Here is a 22,845-nt window from a genome sequence, read left to right as displayed (position 1 = left end):
TTTTACTATGATGTGTCTGGGTGTGGATGTCTTTTAATGTATCCTTCTTGGAGTTCTTTGAGCTTCTTCGACATGTACATTAATGTTTTTCATCAAATTTTGGAAGTTTTCAGCCATTATCTCTTCAAATATTTTTCTGCTTCTTTGTCTCTCTTCCCTCCTCCTCCTACTCTTGTTATGGACATGTTGGTACACTTAAGGTATCCCACACTTCTCTGAAGCTTTGTTAATTTTTCTCTCTCTTCTTCAGAATGCATAGTCTCTGTCAACATACATTCAAGTTTGCCAGTTCTTATTCCTGCCTGTTCAAATCTACTGTTGAGTCTCTCTAGCGATTTTTTCTTTTCACTTATTGTACTTTTCAACACAAGAATTTCCAGTTGGTTCTTTTTTTCTCTTGATCCCCTTCACCCATTTCATCCATCCTCCACCCTGTGCCTCTGGCAACCAACAATGTGTTCTCTGTATCTATGAGCTCTTTGTTATTGTTGTTATTTATTTGTCTTTAGATTCTACATGTAAGAGATATTATATGGGATTTGTCTTTCTCTGTCTGACTTACTTCACTTGGCATAATACTCTCGAGGTCTATCCATGTTGTTGCAAATGGCAAGATTTCCTTCTTTTTTATGGCTGAATAATATTCTGTTGTATATATACACATTTGCTTTATCCATTCATTCATTGAAGGACATGTAGGTTGTTTCCATATCTAGGCTATTGTAAATTATGCTGCAATGAACATGGGGGGGGTGCATATATCTTTTTGAGTTGCTGTATTGATTTCTTTTGGATAAATACTCAGAAGTGGAATAGCTGGATCATATGGTAGTTCCATTTTTAATGTTTTGAAGGAAGCTCCATGCTGTTTTCCATAATGGCTGCACCAATTTACATTCCCAAAAACAGTGCATAAGAGTTCCCTTTTCTCCATATCCAACACTTATTATTTCTTGTCTTTTTAATAATAGCTATTCTAACAGGTGTGAGGTGATATCTCATTGTGGTTTTGATTTGCATTTACCTAATGATTAGTGATATTGAGTACCATTTCATGTCCCTGTTGGCTATCTGTATGTCTTCTTTGGAAAAATGTCTATTCAGGTCCTCTGCCCATTTTTTAATTGAATTGTTTGGGTTTGGGTTTTTTTTTTCTATTGAGTTGTATGAATTCTTTATATATTTTGGATATTAACCCTTTTATCAGATACATGATTTGCAAATATTTTCTCCCATTCAGTAGACTGCCTTTTCATTTTGTTGATGATTTTCTTTGGTGTGTAGGAGCCTTTTAGTTTGATGTTGTCCCATTTGTTTGTTTTTGCTTTGGTTGCCCTTGCTTTTGACGTCAAATCCAGAAAATCATTGCCAAGACCCATGTCAAGGAGCTTACTGTCTATGTCTTCTTCTAGGATTTTTATGGTTTCAGGTCTTACGTTCAAGTTTTTAATCCATTTTGAGGTAATTCTTGTCTATGATAGTTCTATTTTGGTTCTGTTTATAACTTCCATCTCTTTGTTGATATATCTTTTGGATGAGATATTATCATCATAGTTTCCTTTACTTCTTTAAGCATGGTGTCTTTTAGTTCTTTAAGCATGGTGTGTTTCAACACATTTTTTAAGGCTGCTGTGAGGTATCTGCCAAATCCAACATCTGGACTCCCCTCAGAGGCAATTTCTGTTGCCTTGTTTTTTCCTATGAATGGGTCACACTTTCCTGTTTCTTTGCATGTCTTACTATATTTAATTGATAACTAGATATTTTAGGTAACATAGCAATTCCCATAACTGATTACTAATTCCCTGTCTCCTTTGATGTTTGTTGTTGTTTGCTTATTTGTTTAGGGACGTGGCTAGACTATTTTGGTGAAGTTTATTTCCCTTACATTGCGAAGACTTTGATGTTGCTTCTCAGAAGGTACAGTCTTCAGTGGACATACAGTCACTCTGGAATGGTAGTGATTTTAGCAAAGTTCTCTTTGACTGTCTCTTTCCTTGATCTCTCTGTTAAGCTGTCTGCTTCTGTTGATATCACATCCAGCTATTAGGTATCACAATCAGAGCCAGGTGATTGCTTTATTGTTTTTGACAATGTCCTAGGACATCTATTACTCAACATTCTAATCCAAGTAAATTTGAGCAGAGGTCATATTTGAACCCAGTCTTTGAGGTCTGTTCAAATCCTAGGAGGAGTCTTCTTAGCTGTCTCTTTTCTTGGTTCACCAGCTCGCCTAGGGTCTAGCTGGTGCTCTTAATTAAGAAGCTACCAGCTTCTTATTTGATTTCCACCAAATACTTCATTGTTTTTGAGGGCATCCTTAGGCTTGAACATGCCCAAATTGTGTTTCAAAAAAAGCTAGGTCCCTGGGGGACAGCTTCAGGGTTCACTCTTCTTAAGATTGCCTCTTCCCCTGGGCAAAACGTCTGAGCCACTAGTCTAGGCCCTGGGTAGCTTTGGCGTAGTCAGCTTGATGTTTCTGGCATGAAATCTCTGCTTAGGAGCAAGTTGGAGTGTGAGCAATCCGGGCCTCAGCATTTTTGGCTTGCCATGGCTGGTGTAAACCTTCTGTCATATGAGTGGGGGATAGGCAGGGGAAGGAAATCTCTAACCTCTTGGCCACATTCACCAGGAATTTGGCCTTTTCAATTTGGAGTTGGAAGGGATGAGAAATGCTGGCAACCTGAAGGCAGGAGAGGTATAAAGCAAGTTGTGGCTCAGTGCTATAGACTCTCATATTTTACCAAGTATCAGTAGATTTTCTTGAATAAATGTTTCTTTATTTTCTGTATCCTTAGGAAAATTTCCTGAAACTTTAAATAATTGTTTTTTTAAAAAATAGTTTTCACCAGTTATGCTTTTTTTCTGGAGAATGTGCCCATGGTGCTCTTCAAGTTGCCATCTGGAAGTCTATCTTGTACATAGTATTTTTAAAATAAATACATTTCTCAACTGTTTGCTGCTATTACATAGAAATATGATTTGTTTTTGTATACTGACTTGTATTCTTCAATGTTACTAAGTTCATACATTGTTTTTGTAGCTTTTTTTATAGATTCCTTTGGGTTTCCTACATACAATATATCTTTGGCAAACAGAGTTTTAATGTTTTCTTTCCAATCTTTAGGTATATTATTTTTTATCTTGCCTTTTGCCCTTGCTATGTCATCAAGTACAATGTTGAACAATGGTGATGAGAGTGGACGTCATTATCTTGTTACCAGTTTGAGTGGAAAAACATTCAACATTTCACAATCAAGTATGATGTTATTTGTAGGTTTTTTATAGATGAGCTTTATTCAATTAAGGGAATATTCTTCTATTCTTGGTTTTCTGAGGATTTTTATGATAAATAAGTGTCAAATTATGACAAATTTTTTTTCATGTATTGAGATGACATTATTTTCTCCTATATTATGTTAATCAGATGTTTTGCATTGATTGATTTTCAAATTTTAAATTTATATTCTTAGGAAGAATGCACCTTGGTTATGATGTTTTATCTTTCTTGCATATGTCTGTCTTCCATTTGCTAATAATTTATTTAGGATTTTTGCATCTATGTTCATGAGTGAGACTAGCCTGTACTTTTCCTTTAAGTTACTGTCTTTGTCAAGTTTTGGTTTTCAACATTGTGCTGGCCTTAGATAACCAGTTGGGAAGAATTTCTTCTGTTTTCTATTTGCTGGACTTGTTTGCATAAGATTAGTGTTATTTCTTCCTTAAATGTTTGACAGAATTAATCACTGAAGACATTCAAGGCCCACAGTTTTCTTTGCTGTAATTGATTTTGAATTTAAGATTTTTCTTTTAAAGATTGGCCCTGAGCTTATATCTGTTGTCAAACTTCCTCTTTTTTTTTCTTCTCCCCAAAGGCCCCCAGTACATAGTTGTATATTCTAGTTGTAGGTCCTTCTAGTCCTGCTATGTGGGACACCGCCTCAGCATGGCTTGATGAGCAGTGCTAGGTCCATACCCAGCATCCGAACCGGTGAGATCCTGGGCTGCCAAAGTGGACTGTGTGAACTTAACCACTCGGCCATGGGGCCAGCCCCTGAATTCAAGATTTTTTAAAAGACAGGAGGCTATTTATATTTTCCAATGTGCTTGCTGTCCGTTTTTCTAATTTTTTTCTTTTAAGAAATCTCTTTATTTCTTCTATATTGTCAATTTATAGGCATATAGTTAATAATATTACTTTATTATTTTTAATGTCTGTAGAATCCACAGTAATGCTCCCTTTTTCATGCATAGTATTGGTTACTTATGTTCTTTCTTCTTTTTTCTTCAGTCTTGGTAGGGTTTTATAGATCTGAGTAATCTTTTTGAAGAACTATTGTGTGATTTTGTTGATCTACTCTATTGTTTGCCCCATATTTCATTGATTTCCCACCTTTATTTCCTTTCTTCTGTTTACTTTGGGCTACATTCTTCTTCTTTCAGTGTCTTAACAAAGAAGTTTAGATGGTTGATTTGAGATTGTTCTTTTTTTTGTAACACAAGCATTTAAAATTTTAGATTTTCCTTTAAGCAATACTCTAGCAGCGCCTCAAAAATTTTGATATTTTGTGTTTATACTTTCAATCAGTTCAAAAGTATTTTAAAATTTCCCTTTTCTTTTTTAAGTCAGCAGCTATTCTAAATTTCCAAATATTTGGGGATTTTAGGATATATTTTTTTTATTGATTTCTAATTTAATTTCATTGTTACCAGAGAACATACTCTGCTTGATTTCAATCCTGTAATTTATATTTCATTATAACTTGTTTTATAACTCAGCCTATATTTATGAATGTTCCATGTCTGCTTGAAAGGAGAGCATATTTTAATTTGTGTGGTGTAGGTGTCTATTTACATTAGTAGTTCAATTTGGTTAAGACAGTTGCTTAAGTTTTTTATATCCTTACCAGTTTTTCTATTTGTTCTATCAGTTACTGAGGAGAAATGATGAATCTCTAGGTATGATTATAGATTTGTCTATTTCTTTCTTTAGTTTTGACAATTTTTGCTTTATATATTTTGAATATCTCTTATCAGGTCTAAATGAGTATAGGATTTTTTTATCTTCCTGATAAGCAACTCTTTTATAATTTTGAACTGCCTCTCTATCTCCTTGTTTTGAAATCTACTTCATCTCATAGCCACATCAGCTTTCTTTGGGTTAGTGTTTTGACGGAATTCTTTTTCTCTTATTTTCAATTTGTGTGTTTTTACAATTAAAGTGCATCTCTTATACATAGCATATAGTTGGGTCTTTTTTTCATCCTGTCTCACAATATCTAGCCCTTTTTTTGGAGGGGGAGAACGTTTGCTCCGTTTACATTTAATATAATCATTGATGGAGTTAGGTTTACATCTACCATCTTCCTATTTGTTTTCAGTTTGTCCCCTCTGTTCTTTTCTCCACTGTTCTTCTTTTTGGTCTTTTGAGAAAATCAAACATTTTTTAGTATTCCGTTTTGTGTTTTCTTTGGCTAGTAAACTACACCTCTCTGTTGTATTTTTTTAGTGGTTGTTCTAGGGATTATAATAAGCATCTATAATTCATCACAATATACCTTTAATTATTATTGCATCATTTCTATTATGATAAAAGAAACTTATAGCAGTGTAATTCTGTTTACCTCCCTTCCATCCTTTGTTACTGTTGTCATACATTTTTCTTCTACATGGTATAAACTCCATAATACATTATTACTTTTTAACTTAAAGAGTAAATTAACTTTTAAATATTTTAAGAAAAGATAAAATAATCTTTTATATTTACCTAGATATTTATTATTTCCAGTGCTCTTCATTCTTACTGCATATCTAAATCTCCATCTGGTATTATTTTTTTTCCAGCCTTAAAAACCTCCTTTATCATTTATTGTAGTGCAGGTCTGCTAATGACAAATTTCTTTCCCTTCATTTAAAAATATTTTTGCTAGATATAGAATTCTGAATGTACAATTATTTTTCTCTAGTACTTGAAAGATGTCTTCTGTTTTCAATTATTTCTGCTCAGAGATGACTCTTTATTCATATCATTGTGTGTGTACGTACGTTTATTTACGACTTTTAAGGTGTTCTCTTTGATGTTGGTTTCAGTAGTTTCACTATGAAGTCTTAAGTATGGTTTCTTTGCATCTTTCTAGTGTAGGGTTTTCTGAGCTTCTCGGATCTTACAGTTCATGTTTTTCATAAAATTCAGAAAAATGTTCAGCCACAAGTTACTGATGCTCATTTAGATTTTAACATTTTTTAAAATTCTGCTTCTGTTTGGATCTTTTTCATTGACCTATATTCAAGTTCAATGATACTTTCTATGGCTTCCCAATATATTGTTAAGGCAACACATGAACTTTTGATTTCAGATATTTTATTTTTCATTTCCAGAATTTCTATTTGGTCATTTTTTAGTTTCAGTTTCTCTCCTGAAATTCCCCAACATATTCACCTCTTCTAATCCATCTTTTACTATAAATTTCATAACAATTGTTTAGAAATTCTTGTCTGCTAATTTCAGTTAGGGTCATCTATGGGTCTACTGAGATTGACTTTTCCCCCTATGATTTTCTGCTTCTTTACATATTTTCTAATTTATGATAGTATGATGTGTATAAAAGAATAGTGGAGACTGAAGTATATATATATATATATGACTGGAGTACATATATATCCTTTTTTTTTTTTTCATTTCTTTTGGCAGACAGCTTAAGGGAAGGGCTAGTCATTCCAATTCTACAAAATACTGAACTGAGCTGGGGCTGGCCTGCAGCTTTGATTAAATTAAGTTTCCCTTTAAAACTGGACCAAGAAAATCTCTCTTTGCTCTTCAATCCAACCCTCAAAGTTCCACATTCCCTTCGCCAAGGGGCTGATTCCTAATTTTCTCAGTATTTGTGCAGGGAGAGGGTTGGGATACAGGTTCGGATAGTTTAATTTGCCTTAGGTCAAATGCTATAATAACCTCAGAATGCAAGTACTTTGAGACTACATGATTTCTCTCTTCTTTTCAGTCCCACTTGCATGGCCACTTTCTCAGAAAAATTCTCAAAGCGGTGAGTGCTAGGTGGCAGAGAATTGCCAAACTGAATAATTTTTTTTTTGTGTTTAGAGCTATTTCAGATTCCCACTCAATAGGCCATTCCAGGCAGTCAATAAACCTCACTGCTTTTTCCTGTTCTTTGCACTCTGTCCATCTATGGAAAGCCCACTCCTCCTCCAACCCAACCCCCACCCATGTGCCTAGTCACTTGCCCCAGGTATGGAAGCAGCTGCAGCTTTCTACTCATCTATGAATGGCTCTTCTCTCTCTGAAATTCAGTTAATCAAGAATTCTTTGAATCCACCACTCTTCAGTAGTCTCATGGAAAAGTATCATCTTAATTTTATCATTGTTATTATCACAGGATTTTATTACTGTTGTTGCAATCATTGTTATTACCAAGGGCATGAAGGACTTTCACATCTTTCAACATCCTATCTGGAAATGGAAAGCCCTCCTTCACTTATATTTTACATCTTAGAAATACTGTGGAAGCTGGATTGAAGACATGAGGACCAAGGGAACGGAAACCAGTTAAATTGGTTAATCTGTTACTAACATTAGTAGGTACTCACTGAAGTGCTCAAGGGGCATGCCAAATAACTGTGCTTTTCCTAATAATATATTGAGCACTAAATGGTGAGATTTCCATAAGATTATGTGGAGAAAGTTATGTTTGATATATGAATCAAGTCAAGCAAATTGACTACTAAACTTGGAAGATCTGTACAGTGATTCATTAAAAATTGTATATAAATCCTGGTTAAGCACAGATAAAAAAATTTATGGTAAATAGGCCATTGAATATCAGAAGACAAAACCCCCTTGGGGTACAATGAATTATATCAATTTTATTTAAAAATTTCTAAGAATATTTACCTATAAAGTATCTTAATTGATAACAATAATCATGATAGTATTTGAAGTAGCCACTTGTGAATGTTAAAATATCAGTATTCCTTAGGAGACTAACCCCCAGTACACAAACGTCTCCATACATATAATAGTCTACACTTTTGGGGGTTTTCTTACCAAATTGCCATTTACCACATAAAATGTTCTGGTCCTGAATGTTTTCCAATTTGATTGACATTTTGGCCAGATAATTTTTTGTTGTGGGGTGGTATATTGTAGGATGTTTAGCAACATCTCTGGCTTCTACCCACTAGATGCCAGTAGAGCACTCCTCCTCCTAACTGTGAAAACCAAAAATGTCTCCAGACATTGCCACATGTCTCTAGGGGACAAAAACCCTCCCTGGTTGATCCCTGGTTGCCCTAAATTACACTGGCCTGTTTTATTTGTTTGACTCACATTGAGATTACTGTTAACTAAACTTTAGAAAACGCACACATATTACTAAGTAATATTTCCCCTATTATTTATTTCTTTATTTTTTTAAAATTTCAAGATGGAACCTTATATTTTATCTACTAATTATAGTTTAAGTTTCTTTTCAACACAAATTTTGGAGTAAGAAAATTCAAAAAGAAAGGAAACCTATTAAAATATAGGACTGAAAATCAGAGATATAAAAATCACTTGTTTCATTCCTTAACCAAATCATACATTTTTCAATTTATCACTCTCATTCTTTATCTCTCTCCCTTTCTTTTATGTACCTGTCTATTACAATAAAGAAAGCCTCCTATCAAATACCAATCTTTGTGCAAATGCTCTGACTCCCATCCCCTCTCACCTTCTTAAGGATTTTGCTCCTTTAGTTATCCCATTTGACCCTATCATCAATCTCTCTTTCTTTATAGATAATTCTATATTCACTTAAATTCATTTAAATTCATTAAATTCATTAAATTTAAAACATGCTCTTTATCCAAAATGAAAAAACTAAAAATTCCTCCTTTCACACTTTATTCCAATCCAGGTACTGACCTATTTTTTTGCACCCCTTCATAGTCAAACATCTTGAAAGAGTTATCCACTTTTGTGTTCCTCACTTGCCACTCCACTCTAATATAATTTTGGCTTTTTCAAATACTTTTCCAAGACTACTTTTTAAAGGGTCACCAATAACCTTCACAGGGCAAGACCCGTGAGTCATTTTTCTGAGCTTATCCTACTTATCCCATCTGTAGCATTTGACATGGCTGACCACTTCTTGAAACACTCCCCTTTATTTTGGCTTCTGCAACAGTCTCCTCATTTTTTCTCTTCTCTCTGGCAGGTCCTCTTTGCCAGCTACACCTCTTCCTCTAGAATTGAAATGTTGAAATTCCTCATGTCTCTATCCACATTCTATTTTTCCCTCCCTCTGCTCCCCCCACACCCTCGTGGCCTAGGTAATTTCATTCATTCCCATGCCATTACATCTACCTATATGCTAAACTCTCAATTTACAGCCCTAATATTCAGATCTGTTTATCTGGTCCACTTAACATCTTCACTTCTATAAATGACAGACATACTAAAATTTAACACATCTAAAACTGAACTCTTTATTCCCTGCCACCCTAGTTTCTTCGTCTTTGTAAATAATACCATGACATAATCAGTGGCTCAATAATCTTTGATTCCACTTTGATCTCCCACATTGAATTATAATTAGTAGCTCTGTATGCTTTTTAGTATCTTTGATTATGAATGTCTTAGTATGGATACATGCTTTCATTTGTCTAGGGTAAATATCTAGATGTAAAATGGCTAGATAATATTATAAGCGTAGATTTGAATCTTCAAGAACCTGCCAAATGACTATATCATTGTACATTCCCACCATTAGTGTGAGAGAGTTCTATTTCTTCCACATTCTCGCCAATACTTGGTATGATTAGTCTTTTTAATTTTAGCCACTGTAAATAGATATAATGATATCTTATAGTTTTAGTTTTTCTTAATGATGAATGTTGTTGAGCATCTTTGCATATGCTTATTTGTCATTAGTATATCTTCTTTAGTGAACTATTTATTGAAATCTTTTGCCCATATTCTTTTTGGGCTGTTTGTTTTCTTATTGAGTTTTGAGAATTTTTAAAATATATTCTAGATACAAGTCCCTTATCAGATCTCTGCTTGGCAAATATTTCTCCTAGACTGTGACTGAACTTTTCATTATCATAACAGTGTCTTTTGAAGAGCAGAAATTTTTACTTTTGAAGAAGTCCAATTTATCCATATGTTCTTTCATGGAGCATGTTCTTGGTATACTGTCTAGAAAACTTCTGCCTAACTCAAGGTCACAAAAAATTTCTCCTTTTTTTCTAGATTTATGGTTTTAGGTTTTATATTAAGGCTTGTGATCCATTGTAAGTAAATTTTTAAAAATTTGGTACAAAGTATGGATAAAAGTTTTTTTTTAGGAAGATTAGCCCTGAGCTAACATCTTCCGCCAATCCTCTTCTTTTTGCTGAGGAAGACTGGCCCTGAGCTAACATCCATGCCCATCTTCCTATACTTTATATGTGGGATTCCTGACACAGCATGGCTTGATAAGCAGTGTGTAGGTCTGCACCCAGGATCCAAACTGGCGAACCCCAGGCCACTGGAGTGGAATGAGTGAACTTAACGGTCGTGCCACCGGGCTGGCCCCTAAAAGTTAAGGTTTTTACACAAGGATATCCAATTGCTTAAGTACCATTTGTACAAAAACTATTCTTTCTCTACTTAATTTCCTTTGCACCTTTGTCAAAAGTCAGTTGTCCTTATATGTGTGGGTGTATTCCTGGTTGGGTTCCATTGATTTATTTGTCTTTGGGCCAATACCAAACTGTCTCAACAATACTAGTTTTTTTTTTAAAGTCTTGAAACCAGGTAGTGTTTGTCCTCCAACACTGTTCCTCTTTAAAAGCTGTGTTGGCTACTCTAGATCCTTTGCATTTCTGTATGGACTTTCAAATCAATTTATCAATTTCTATTAAAAGTCTGCTGGATTTTTATTGGGATTGTATTGAACTACCGATCAATTGGGAAGGAATTGACATCCTAATATCAAGTCTTCTGAAACATGTAACTCTTCAGGTTTTTAGGTCTTCTTTAACTTCTCTCAGTAATCTTTTCTGATTTTCAATGTGCGTTTCTTTTACATCTGTTGTCTAATTTATGGCTAAGTGTTTCATATTTTTGATGCCATTATAAATAATATTTTTAAGTTTCAACTTCGATTGTTTTTGTGGGTAGATAGAAATAAAAGTGATTTTCATATATCGACCTTATATCTCGCACTTTGTTAAAATCACTTATTAGTTCCAGTAGCTTTTTGTAGATTTCATTAGATTTTCTTCTAAATGGTCACGTTGCCTTGAAAAAAGACAAGTTAACTTCCCCTTTTCAAATCTAGATAAATTTCATTTCTTTCTCTTGCCTGACTACACTGGCTAGACTCTGTTAACTAGAAGTGGATGTGAACTATAAATTTTTTCTAGTCTGGCTGATGGGAATAGGCACTATTTTCTTTGAGTCTTGAGCACTGTTTCCTTCAATATTTTCAGATGGTTATTTACCTGTCACTGATTAGTTTTGTCATATGTATGTGTTGATCAGTACTTTGTTTGAGGAAGAAACTCTGTACATCTCTGGGATCCTCTCTTTGTGAACTTTAGCTGCTTTGTTTTCCCTGGTTTCTCATCTCCCTCTCTTCAACTCAAGGAGTCAAGTGGTTTCCTCCTGGGTTTCCCCTCCTCCTTTGGCTGCAGTCTAGAAACTCTCTCAGGGTGGTAAACAGGTATGGCTGTAGGGATCACTTCTTTTGTTTCCCATCTTGTCAGAGAGATTACTATTTTTCATTGCCTGATGTCCTGTGTCTTAAAAACCATAATTTCATTTATTATGTCTCTTTGTTTCAGGCAGCAGGTTAAATCTAGTCCCTGTTACTCTGTCTTGGTCAGAAGTGTAAGTCCAAAGCTTTGTCTGATTCCTCCTTATCTTGCAAAGCTTCACTTAAATGTTGCCTCCTCAGACAGGCTCTTCTCTGATAACACTCTCAAAAACAGGTCTACCTTTTCTCCCTTAACTCATTTTTCTCTTTCATAGCATTGCTTCCTTTTTTCAGTTATAATCATATATCTATAGGTTTCTTTATCTATATGTTTTCTCTTATAAATTGAGAGAAGAGACCATAATTATTTCACTCATCACTGTATGTCTAGTGTCTAGAAAAATGTTTGACACAGAGATGCTTAATAAATATTCTTTGAATGAATGAAGTTTTCACATTTATTGTTTACCATAATTTTTGCTGGTTTTTATTCCTTGAGGCATTACTTCTTTTCTTAATCTTTCTTTGTTTTACTCCTCGTCCCTTCTTGATTTTCTCCATTCATTTTTTTTATATTTACTTCCTCTCTTTGCTAGTTCTTTCTTAGTCTTATCTTCCCCTTTACTTTCAACTTTTCTTTATGTTTCTGATTTGTGTTTCCAGGATCTGTTATCATTCCCCATACTCTGAAAAAACCATGCAGTGAAAGAGAAAAAATATCTATAGATAGGCTTAAGACTTTCCAAAGGATCCTCCATTGCATAACTAGAAATTGATGCACAAGCAAATTTTCCTGACAATGCTCTACCTTAAGCCTACTTTTCAAACTTCCTTTGGTTCAAATGGCATACTATCGATTTTTAGTTAGCAAAATTTCTGACATTATCACAGGTAGAAAGAACACTAGGTGATGAAGCATCCGACTAGATGTTAGCCCTAAATCTTCCATAGATTGGTTCTGATTCTAGAAAGTTATTTAACCTCTCTGTGGCTTGGTTTCACCTTCTATTATAATAATAATGTCTAAAACTTATAGAAGTGTTTTTACAAACATTAACCCAGGAAAGTTCCAAAGGTCTCTAAGATAGGTAGGAATTATGATTTTTATTTTATACATGAGAAAAAAAGAAACTCAGAGCAGATAAATGACGTGCTTAAGATTATAAATGTAATGAGTAGTTAATAAATAGAAAAGGCAGAACTTGATATAAACCTTCTGACCCTATGTCTGCTGTTCTTTCCAAAGCATGTCACTGCTTCCTCAAATCATAATCTGTAAAATACAGTCTGAACTATCAACTTTTATTATTCTTTGATGTGAAAGAGTTGTAGATGAGAATTTAAGGGTTTAGAGAAGGAAGCTCCTTGGAGCCTAACCTATGTTAAAAGGTGACCAGTGAAACAGCCCAGGAGAAAACAGGAATTGAGATGTTTCTCCAGAAAGGAAAAGGATAAGGTTTAAAATAGAATGTGATATCACTTTGAGAGCAAAATTGATATTATACAATATAAAAATGGATTTTACAGAGCACATTGTCCAATCTCAATTGTGAAAAACAATTTTAAATTGTTTCATTTTTTTAATATATTATTTCATTGATCATGGGAAAAAAATGAAAAAAAAAGTGGTTTCTGATTATAGAATAATGGAATTGGTTTCCAAGGCACCTGAAACTTTAAAAGACTTGGAGACACAGGATAATATAGAAGAAAGCATGTCAAGTCACTTTTGCATCAGACAGGTCTAAGTTTGGTTCCCACTTATTCTGTGTGACTTTGAGAAACTAATTTAATCTCCTTAAACTTCAATTTTCTCATCTGTAGAGGAATCTACTAATAAATATCTATCTGGCTCAAAGGGTTTTGTAATGACCAATAATATAACACTGAGTCAAGCTGCTGAGCACAATCCCAGAATAGAATAAACATTCAATGGAAGTGGGTTAAGTTTCCCCAAATAGGCAGAATGTGGATATGCTTTTCTGAAAGCTAGGAAATAACTCATGAAAAGTCCATACAGTCTCTATTATAAAAAAAAAATGAAACTGTAGAAATGTAACCAGGTTATATGATCCAAAAGTTAAAAGACAAATTTTCACAAAATTTATTTTTAAAAGAAAATTCTAGGCTATACCTTCAAGTCCTCAAAGAATCAGTCCCTTATCGAAATATATGATGTTGATTATCAAGAGGACTTTAAGAAATCTGCTTGCAAATCCCAGGACTTGTCTGAGCCCCCATGGAGCCCCACTGATGGAGACAGGAGAATCTCTTTATGGCCTTCTAAGGACTTGATTTTACTTCTGTCTTGACACTTTAGATCTTTGTTTAGAAGAAACTACAATTTCTTTTGTAAAATTCCAGTGGACCCAGTAACTACAGAAGGTATTTCTCATTTGTCAAATTTGCAAAGTCCCCTGGCTGTTCATGTGAGTGAAAAGAGACTGCTGTCATGCTCTATCCCACTACCATCATTTACTTGCTGAGCTCATACTTGTGCTTGGTGTAGAGGATACAAACAATTTTAGATATGGTCTTCAGGTTCTTGTCATGCATTTGGAAATGTAGAGCATATGCATAAAATAAGTAAACACACAAACATATCTACAATAAGTACCAACTAAATGGTCAGACACTACTGTACACTGTAGGCATTTAAATAAAGGAATTGGCACAACAGGGCTCTGATGGCAGCAGGAAAGGTTTACTATAAGGAGTGAAATTTGAGCAGGGCATTTCCAAAGAGGGGATGATATGAGTAAATTACAAGGGTAGTAAAATAAATACACTTGGCTTAAGGTGAGTGTTTTTACAGGAGAGTAGTAGAAAATTCATTTAAAGATGTACATAGGAATTATATTTTAAAGTACCTGAATAAAGGTTTAAAAATCTTTGCTTTTTGTTCTGAAGGCAATATAAGAATATTAAAGGGTCAGAGATAAATGAGCACATCTCAGCACTTCTTTAACCTTTACATCGTGGTTGATGCTGTAGAATTATGATTAAGAGCCTGTTTCTGCTTCTTATTCTCAGTATCCAATTTCTCTTCTTAATATAAAAGCTTTACATGTTTGTTATTGAAATATCATAAAATAAATTAAAATTAAAAGAAGAAATCTGTAAAATCCACAATGTTATGTTCCAGAAACTTTTTCTATTTGTATAGATGTATGCATTCACACACACACACACACATACACACAATGTACGAGGATTCCACCTTGAGAAGGCTAACTTGGGATTCAGAAGTCTATGTATGTGTGTTAAACCACCTGGAGACTATTTACAGGAAAGGATTTGGTTGAAACCCTTATGTGGCAGGGGATGGGTATGAAAGAATAGTATAGGGTAGGGATTAGCAAATTTTTTATGTAAAGAACAAGATAGTAAATATTTTAGGTCTCATAGGCCATATGGTTTCTGTTGTAACTACTCAACTCTGCTATTGTGGTGTGGAAGCAGTCATAGACAATATGTAATATGTAAATGAATGAGTATGGCTGTCTTCCAATAAAACTTTATTTATGAAAACTGAAATTTCATGTAATTCTTAGGTGTCAAGAAATATTATCACAATACATAATAAGCTTCTGTTTTAGGAGCAATATAGATATCAGTGTTTGATCACAAGGTACCAGGAGTAGAGGCAGTGGGAGGCACCCAAAAGAGGGTGCTCTGTTAGAGTAGAAGACTAGAGAATACTTATGAGCAAAAAAAGTCACTCTCTGGGCACTCCCAGAAAAATTTTAAGGATTTCATAGCAATTGACTTCCTTTAGCTAGAAGAACACAGAGTTTTTGAATTTTTTTAAATGTTTTTTGCTGAGGAAGATTAGCCCTGACCTAACATCTGTTGCCAATCTTCCTCCTTTTTTTTTCGCTTGAGGAAGATTAGCCCCAAGCTAACATCTGTGCCAACCTTCCTCCACTTTATACATGGGTTGCTGCCACAACATGGCTGATGAGTGGTGTAGGCCCACACAAACCCAGGCTGCTGAAGTGGAGCACACCAAATTTAACCACTATGCCACAGGGCCAGCCCCACAAAGTTTTAGGTTTTTATAAGTGATGTGACTGCACTAGTTCTACAAGCTGGTGAGGTGAGGTCTGAAGTAATTCAAGATACAAACAACATGTGTATATGTGTGTAGGTGTGTATATGTATATATGTATAGTTTATACAAATATGAAGCCATCTTAAATATATTAAGTAATCTGCTTTTTTAATGTAACATATTAATATATTATAAGCATCTTCTCATATCAATAAATATTCACCTTAACGTCACTAGTATCATCTGCACCTCCAATTATACCCTCATTCCCCACTCCCCACTCCTTCTGCACCAGTTTTTAGAATTGCTTACTCCACCGTCTTCAGATTTGCACTTGCTACCATGGTAAAAGTTAATGTTATTGACTCTTTGATTTGTGACCTTAATTCCTCAACTCTACTGTGTGTTTGGTACCTAAAATCACTATAGAAACATGTTTGTGTATTCTATTTTAATAAAAAGCATCAGAAATTAGGAATACTTAATTAGAAATCTAATTACTTAGAAAAAGCAAATATTGTGTTGATATTTTATGAAATTTCAATACTTAATTAGAAATCTAATTACTTAGAAAAAGCAAATATTGTGGCCCTGATTAGAATAGTTCTATAAAAGGGCCAAAGGCACAAGGTTTCCAAAATAAGAAAGCATTCAATTATTATTGATACTGGTATATCAGATTCATTATTTACAAGACCCCATGGCTCTTCCTCCTCAAAACAAAAGACAGGGACTCTTGGACTAATAGGACATGGTCTGCATGGTTTGAAATAAACACTGAAACAATGGATATGAGTAAATGGGTATGTGACAATAACTATTTGAACTATTTGTATAATTTTTATTAAAATTATCAGTTGCACTTCCACAACAAAACAAAAATTTGCATGCATGCTGAATGTGTTTTAAAAAACACATTACTGAGCACAGATGTATGGATTTAACTCAAGCATTATGACTTAAAAAAGCTATTTGCCTAACCTTAATAGAACTTACTCTGATAGGAAGTACGGATCCGTTTCGTTAAATCAGGATAAAAGTTAGACAGGCCACGCATGCAAAAGTTGTCTTTGGAACATGCCAGCACACCAGCATCAGCAGCAGGCAGAGAAAAGAGAGAAAAATAGTCTAAAGTGAAAGGAAGTGATATCATACCAGAATCTAGAACAGCCAAGATGAAGAAATTGCAGCAAGTTTAGGTAATCAAATTAGAAAGGAGATATTGAAAAAATAAATCAATTAGAAAGTAAGAGGTGACAGATGAATGATGAGAATGCTGTAGTTTTATTTAATCAAATATCTTATAAAAATAGCATATTTCTTATATGCTTTTTACATAGTAAACTTATTTGGCTTATAAATAATATGTATAAGTTACCTCATAAATATCAAAACAGTTGTCTTTAATCTTCATATTAAAAAGAAAGCTTAGAGATTTTTATTTTTAATATTTTATTTTTATAACATAAAGTGAATACTCATTGTAGTCATTTTATTCACTAAATATAAATGGAGTTTACGACTTCATCAGTTTTTTCTGATTGTAAAATCATCAAAATTCTAAGCTCTAATCACAATTTTGAGGCTCAACATGTTTAAATTAAAGTTGTCCTACCTTTGTCAAAATATATACTTTGTCATCCCACTGTGTATATCCAGCAAGTAACTTAGATGCTATCATAGGATCCACAGCTTTTCTGATTGAATTATTGCCTTCAACACGCAAACAGTGCCTACTATTCCCTAACATCTTTCTACCATAGAGTCCATTAATTTTCAAAAATCAACCTTTTCTTTCCCAATCATGAGGGAATCTTATGGTACATGCATGCATGCACAGTTCCTCTTATTCTGCTTTCCTTTCAAAAGCCAGTAGTAGAGGCAGAACCTGTAGAATTTGAAGTTTCCAGCACTCCTAAAATATTGCTAAAAATTGAGATCCCTAACAAAAAACAAAGAAACTCCAAGTTCTGAAGGAGAAATTTTGTGCCTTTGAAAAGGTTCTAAACTAGCAATTTGAAAAGGGCTGAGGTTTACAAAAGAACGATTAATGAGAGGAAGAATTTCAGTATATCAAGCAATTTATCATTAGCCCAAAAGGAAACTTCCTTTATTATCATATTCAGATGTAAAATTTGGCACACCTGCTGTTTAGAAAATAACACCTAACACCATGTACTCTTTTTATTTTAAGATATTTTTTGCACTGGTATATTTATTAAAGGCTTCAATATTCAATTGACTATTTAAAAAAAAGAAAATTTAAAAGAACCATCTAAAACAACACATAAAACTATAGGATGCATTTCCATCTGCAAACCTTTTAGCTCAGCTAATTTTTTAACTAAACTATGTCAGCGGACAGAAAATATACAAAATTCTGGCAATGTTTATAAAACCAACTATTTGGATATATACTGAAATTTCAGCAAATCTGGCATAATTTGGCACAGCAAAGTTTGGCATTATATAGAAAGTATTTCTGCTTAGATCCTAATTAACCTTATATAGGTTTATTTTATAGTTAAATAAATCAATTTATTGGTCCTGTTAAGAAAAATATCATCTTTCATAGCATTTTTAAATGTTAATTAATATTTTTTTCATTTGTAAAAATATCACCAAGAAAGTCTTCATCCAACAAGGAAAGATGACAGCTAAAATATGGAGTTAATTAAAAATATTAAAAGTAGTGGGGCCGGCCCCATGGCAGAGTGGTTAAGTTTGTGCACTCTGCTTCAGCGGTCCAGGGTTTTGCCGGTTCAGATCCTGGGCACGGACATGGCACCACTCATCAGGCCACGTTGAGGCGGCGTCTCACATGCCACAACTAGAAGGAACCACAACTAAAATATACAACTATGTGCTGGGAGGATTTGGGGAGAAAAAGCAATTTAAAAAAAAAAAGAAAGAAAGATTGGCAACAGTTGTTAGCTCAGGTGCCAATCCTTAGAAAAATAAATAAATAAATAAATAAATAAATAAAAGTAGTGAATGACCTAATATTATATTTTAAAGGGGTCAGATATTTTAGAAGAAAATTATCCTGTTTAATACAACCATTGTAAGAAGTTTTTTCAACTACAGAGTCTTATCTTCTTAACATTTTTATATATAATAGCTTCATATTTTCTGTTATTTCTTAGGAATTCAACCTAAGAAACTGAAATACTTCCTAACTTTAACAGCAAACTGAAGTACAAACACCTCTTTTACCTTTTCAAAGATTCTCACTATGTTTCTGTCCAGTTTTACTTACATGGTATTGTAAATTATGTTGACTTTATATTGCCATGCATTTGAATAGCATCACAGAAGAAAGACAAGAAATCTAAAGGTAAGAAAACAGATGAACTACTCAAGTTCATAACCATCTTGTTTTATCTCCTACCTGCAATGAACTGCTTGTTTTTTCGAGGAGACCGTGGTTGTCGTTGGTATAGGTCACTTGATCTATATAGGTCAATGGTCCCCATGCTTAACAGTACTGTCTTCTGTATAAAATCCACCACAGCCAACCCATTGCAGTTCCCAAATGCAACTCTGAGAGAAAGAAAATATGCAACTAGAATGTATCACAGAAACCAGTATGATTTTTATCTTTGAATTAAAAAGAAGGTTATTGGAAAGTAATGCCCTAGGGTCAGGCAGTGATTCGTGTAAAGTCAGGAAGGATATTATGCCTTTACATAGGATAGATTGACCTTGTATAATAGCCACGACCACTGTAAAAACCAGGAACGACCTGCAATCACGTTTTATTATCAATTTTATCATGTAAGTAGTGATTACCCAATCTGCTCTTTAACTTGGTTTTAGGTTTTTACAGAAGAATTACATAAAATCTTTTTGCTATGCAAGGGGGAAAAGGTCAAGAAATGTTATGCTTTAATAGCTACAGATGCTTAGGTACGTAATTAGATCTTTTTTTTAATAATTATTAGGCTCCAAATTAGTTCTCTTCTTAAACAAACAGTATACATTTAACACATAATTTTACACAAAAATTAATTCATATATTTAAAGTTTTGACATTGTAGTAGATATAAACAGAAATACAACTTTCATTCACAAAAAATTAAAATGTTCTCACTACTCTGTTCTGTATTTTGCCTCATTTATTAAAAGAGAAAGACAATTTGATTAATTTATTACCTAAATCTCTCGATAAATTAAAATAGCTCTCCTCAGCAGGCATTTTGCTCAACTTAACCATTAGGCATACACTAACTCTCTTTTTCTCCATTTACAACATGCCCTCTGGCTGAACAATTGTAAATCTGTGCTTTTGCTCCCTAAACTAAATATACACTAGTTGAATGAATGTTGTTTTGCTCGTTTTATATAAATTCCATGTTGTTTTATTACTTAGATTGAATCTGGTTGACAAATCATCTGCTTACTCTCAGTTTAGTTCTTCCCACTCCACCACACTGCCTTCCTCACAAGAAATTAAAAGAGAAGTTCCACCATACTGAATGTTTTGGTATTTCACATAGAGTTCTACATCTTCCAGTAAGACAGACTTTGGAAACTGGAAAAAGTATTGTTATAGAAGTCAGAAATCCCATCTTTATCATTTATAGGTTATATGACTTGGAGAAAAATCAATGAATCTTGCCAGGCTTTACTTTATAATGAGAATTATACTACTAGATTTATCTAGTTCACAGGGCTTTTATGAATATCAAATCAGAAATCTGTTGTTAAAGTACTGTGAAAATTTTCCACACAAAAGTAGGATTGATCTTAATATTATTATAAGCAAACGTAATGTTATATATACTGTAGCAAGTTAATATCTCTAAACTTTTTATGTTAAAATATAATAAATTACTTCTGCTTACAGGAATGACAGAGTTCCCAAATGCAATACTGAAAGGATAAAAATAGGCAACTAGAATGTATGACACCAACCAAAATAACTATTTTTATCTTGGAACTAAAAATAAGAATACTGGAAAATTATACCTCAGTATTGGGGAGGTCAGGCAATGGTTGTTGAAAAGTGAATAAGGATACTGGGTTTAATCTCCTACCATAAACAACTAGAAAACTGGACGAAATATATTAAACAACAGTTTCACAGCAGGCAACATAGGATAAGATGAGAGAAGAAAAACAATCGAGGTAAACTTTAACTAGGAATTCTAGTTAAGTGTTCTAGCTTAGTGAACGGAGAGATTTCCACGCTAGAGCACAGGAAACTGAAACTAAAAGAGAGATCAGTGGTCTCGTTGAATTGAGAAGATGGAGATCAGAGTGATGCTACAAAAGCAGCTAGAATTTATGAGGCAAAATACTATACAGAAGAGAGCTGCACAGAGAGAGTACACTAGAGATTTACAGAATGGTCCAGAATTTTGGCTGTGTACTGATCCGTGTAGCCATGTGAAGAAACTATCCTAGGCTCAGGAAAGAACCACCAAAAATTAAAGCAGAACAATTCCCAAAGTTCACACAATGTTGAGGATATTTCATGTTACTACCAGCAAAATTGTTAAGATCTCCTAATACATGGAAAAACAGAAATAAGTTATCACTTCAATAGTGGGGACAAATTAGCCATAAACTAAAAGCTTTTCTGGACCCACCACAAAAAAGGTTAAAAACAATGATTCTAAGTAATGTAACTGCCTTTCAGAAAAATATCCAACACTATTGAAAAGAATCCAACAAAATACTACCATAAATGTAAAATTTTCAATGTCCACTATATTAAAAGTAGCAGGCATATGAAGAATTGAGAAAACATGACCAATAACCAGAGGGAAAAAAATAAGCCAACATACTTAGAAATGAAACAGATGATAAAATTAGCATACAAGTATATTAAAAATGCTTCGAAAAATATTTTCCAGACATTCAAGACAGTTCAGGAAAACATGAATGTGATAAAGTGAGAAATTGAAGATATAAAAAAGACAAATCAAATTTCTAGGGATAAAATCTAAAATGAAAAATCATCTGACTATTACACATTGTAGAAGAGAAGAATAGTGAACTTGAATCAATAGCAATAGAAAATTTCCAAAATGAAACATGAGAGAAAAAAAAGCTGAAAAACCCAACAAAGTATCACTGACCCATGGGACAAAATTAAGCAATCCAGAATAAATGTAACTGGACTTCCAGAAAGGAAGGTCAGCAGAAAACATATTTGAAGAAGTGATAGCCAAAATAGCCAAATGATAGCCAAATTTGATGATAACAATAAACCTATAGATTCAAGAAACTCAAAGGATCCTAAGAAGAATAAACACAAAGAAAAATACAAACGTCATAACAACATTGCTGAAAACTAGTGCTATAGAGGAAATGTTAAAGGCAGTCAGAGAAAAATATATATTTCCGACACAGGGGAAATCTTAAGAATGATGAAACCTACTCATGAGAAACCAAAAGACAATGGAGTAATGTCTTTAAAATAATAAATGAATATAATCTGTCAAAATAAAATTCTATACCCAGTATATATATCTTTCAAATGGTGAAATATCCATTTTTACATATGAATAAAAGCTGAGGGAATTTATCACTAGGGGCCCTGTACTACAAGAAATAATAAAGGAAGTCCTTCAAGCAGAAGAGAAAAGATATCAGATAGAAAATGGATCCACACTAAGTAAGGAAGACCACAAGAAATGGTAAATATGTGGATTAATGTTAAAGAATTTTCTTATTTTTTCAAAAGATAATTGTTTAAAAAAAACAAGAACAATGTATTGGGGGTTTATACCATGTATAGAAATAAAACATATGACAATAATAGTACTAAGAACAAGAGTAGAAATAAAAGTATCCTGTTATAAAGTTCTTACAGTATATGTGAAGTGGTATAATGCCATTTATTTATTTATTTGATAAGTTAAAGATATATAGTAAACCACAGAGCAAACCATAAAAAATTAATTACTTTTTTTAAATTAAAAAATAAAATACTTGAGACAATAAGGGAGATAAAAACAGAATCATTAAGAGATATGCAATTCAAAAGAAGGCAGGAAAAAAGGAGGCAAGAACAAATGAGGCAAATAGAAAAATGTTTGT

General features: G+C 33.5%; 1 protein-coding gene across 1 annotated transcript in view; it reads right to left on the bottom strand.

The window, feature by feature from the left end:
* Positions 1–22,845, bottom strand: part of STXBP5L (syntaxin binding protein 5L) — a 352,935-nt gene that overhangs the window by 77,312 nt on the left and 252,778 nt on the right. The window contains exons 18-19 of the mRNA XM_046659436.1: positions 19,187–19,338; positions 16,792–16,863 (exon numbers count right to left, since the gene is read on the bottom strand). Coding sequence (XP_046515392.1) covers positions 16,792–16,863; positions 19,187–19,338 — 224 coding nt within the window. The remainder of the gene's footprint in view (positions 1–16,791; positions 16,864–19,186; positions 19,339–22,845) is intronic.

This window comes from Equus quagga, chromosome 4, assembly GCF_021613505.1.
Source record: "Equus quagga isolate Etosha38 chromosome 4, UCLA_HA_Equagga_1.0, whole genome shotgun sequence".
NCBI lineage: Eukaryota > Metazoa > Chordata > Mammalia > Perissodactyla > Equidae > Equus > Equus quagga.
This window is presented reverse-complemented; position numbering and strand designations above follow the sequence as displayed.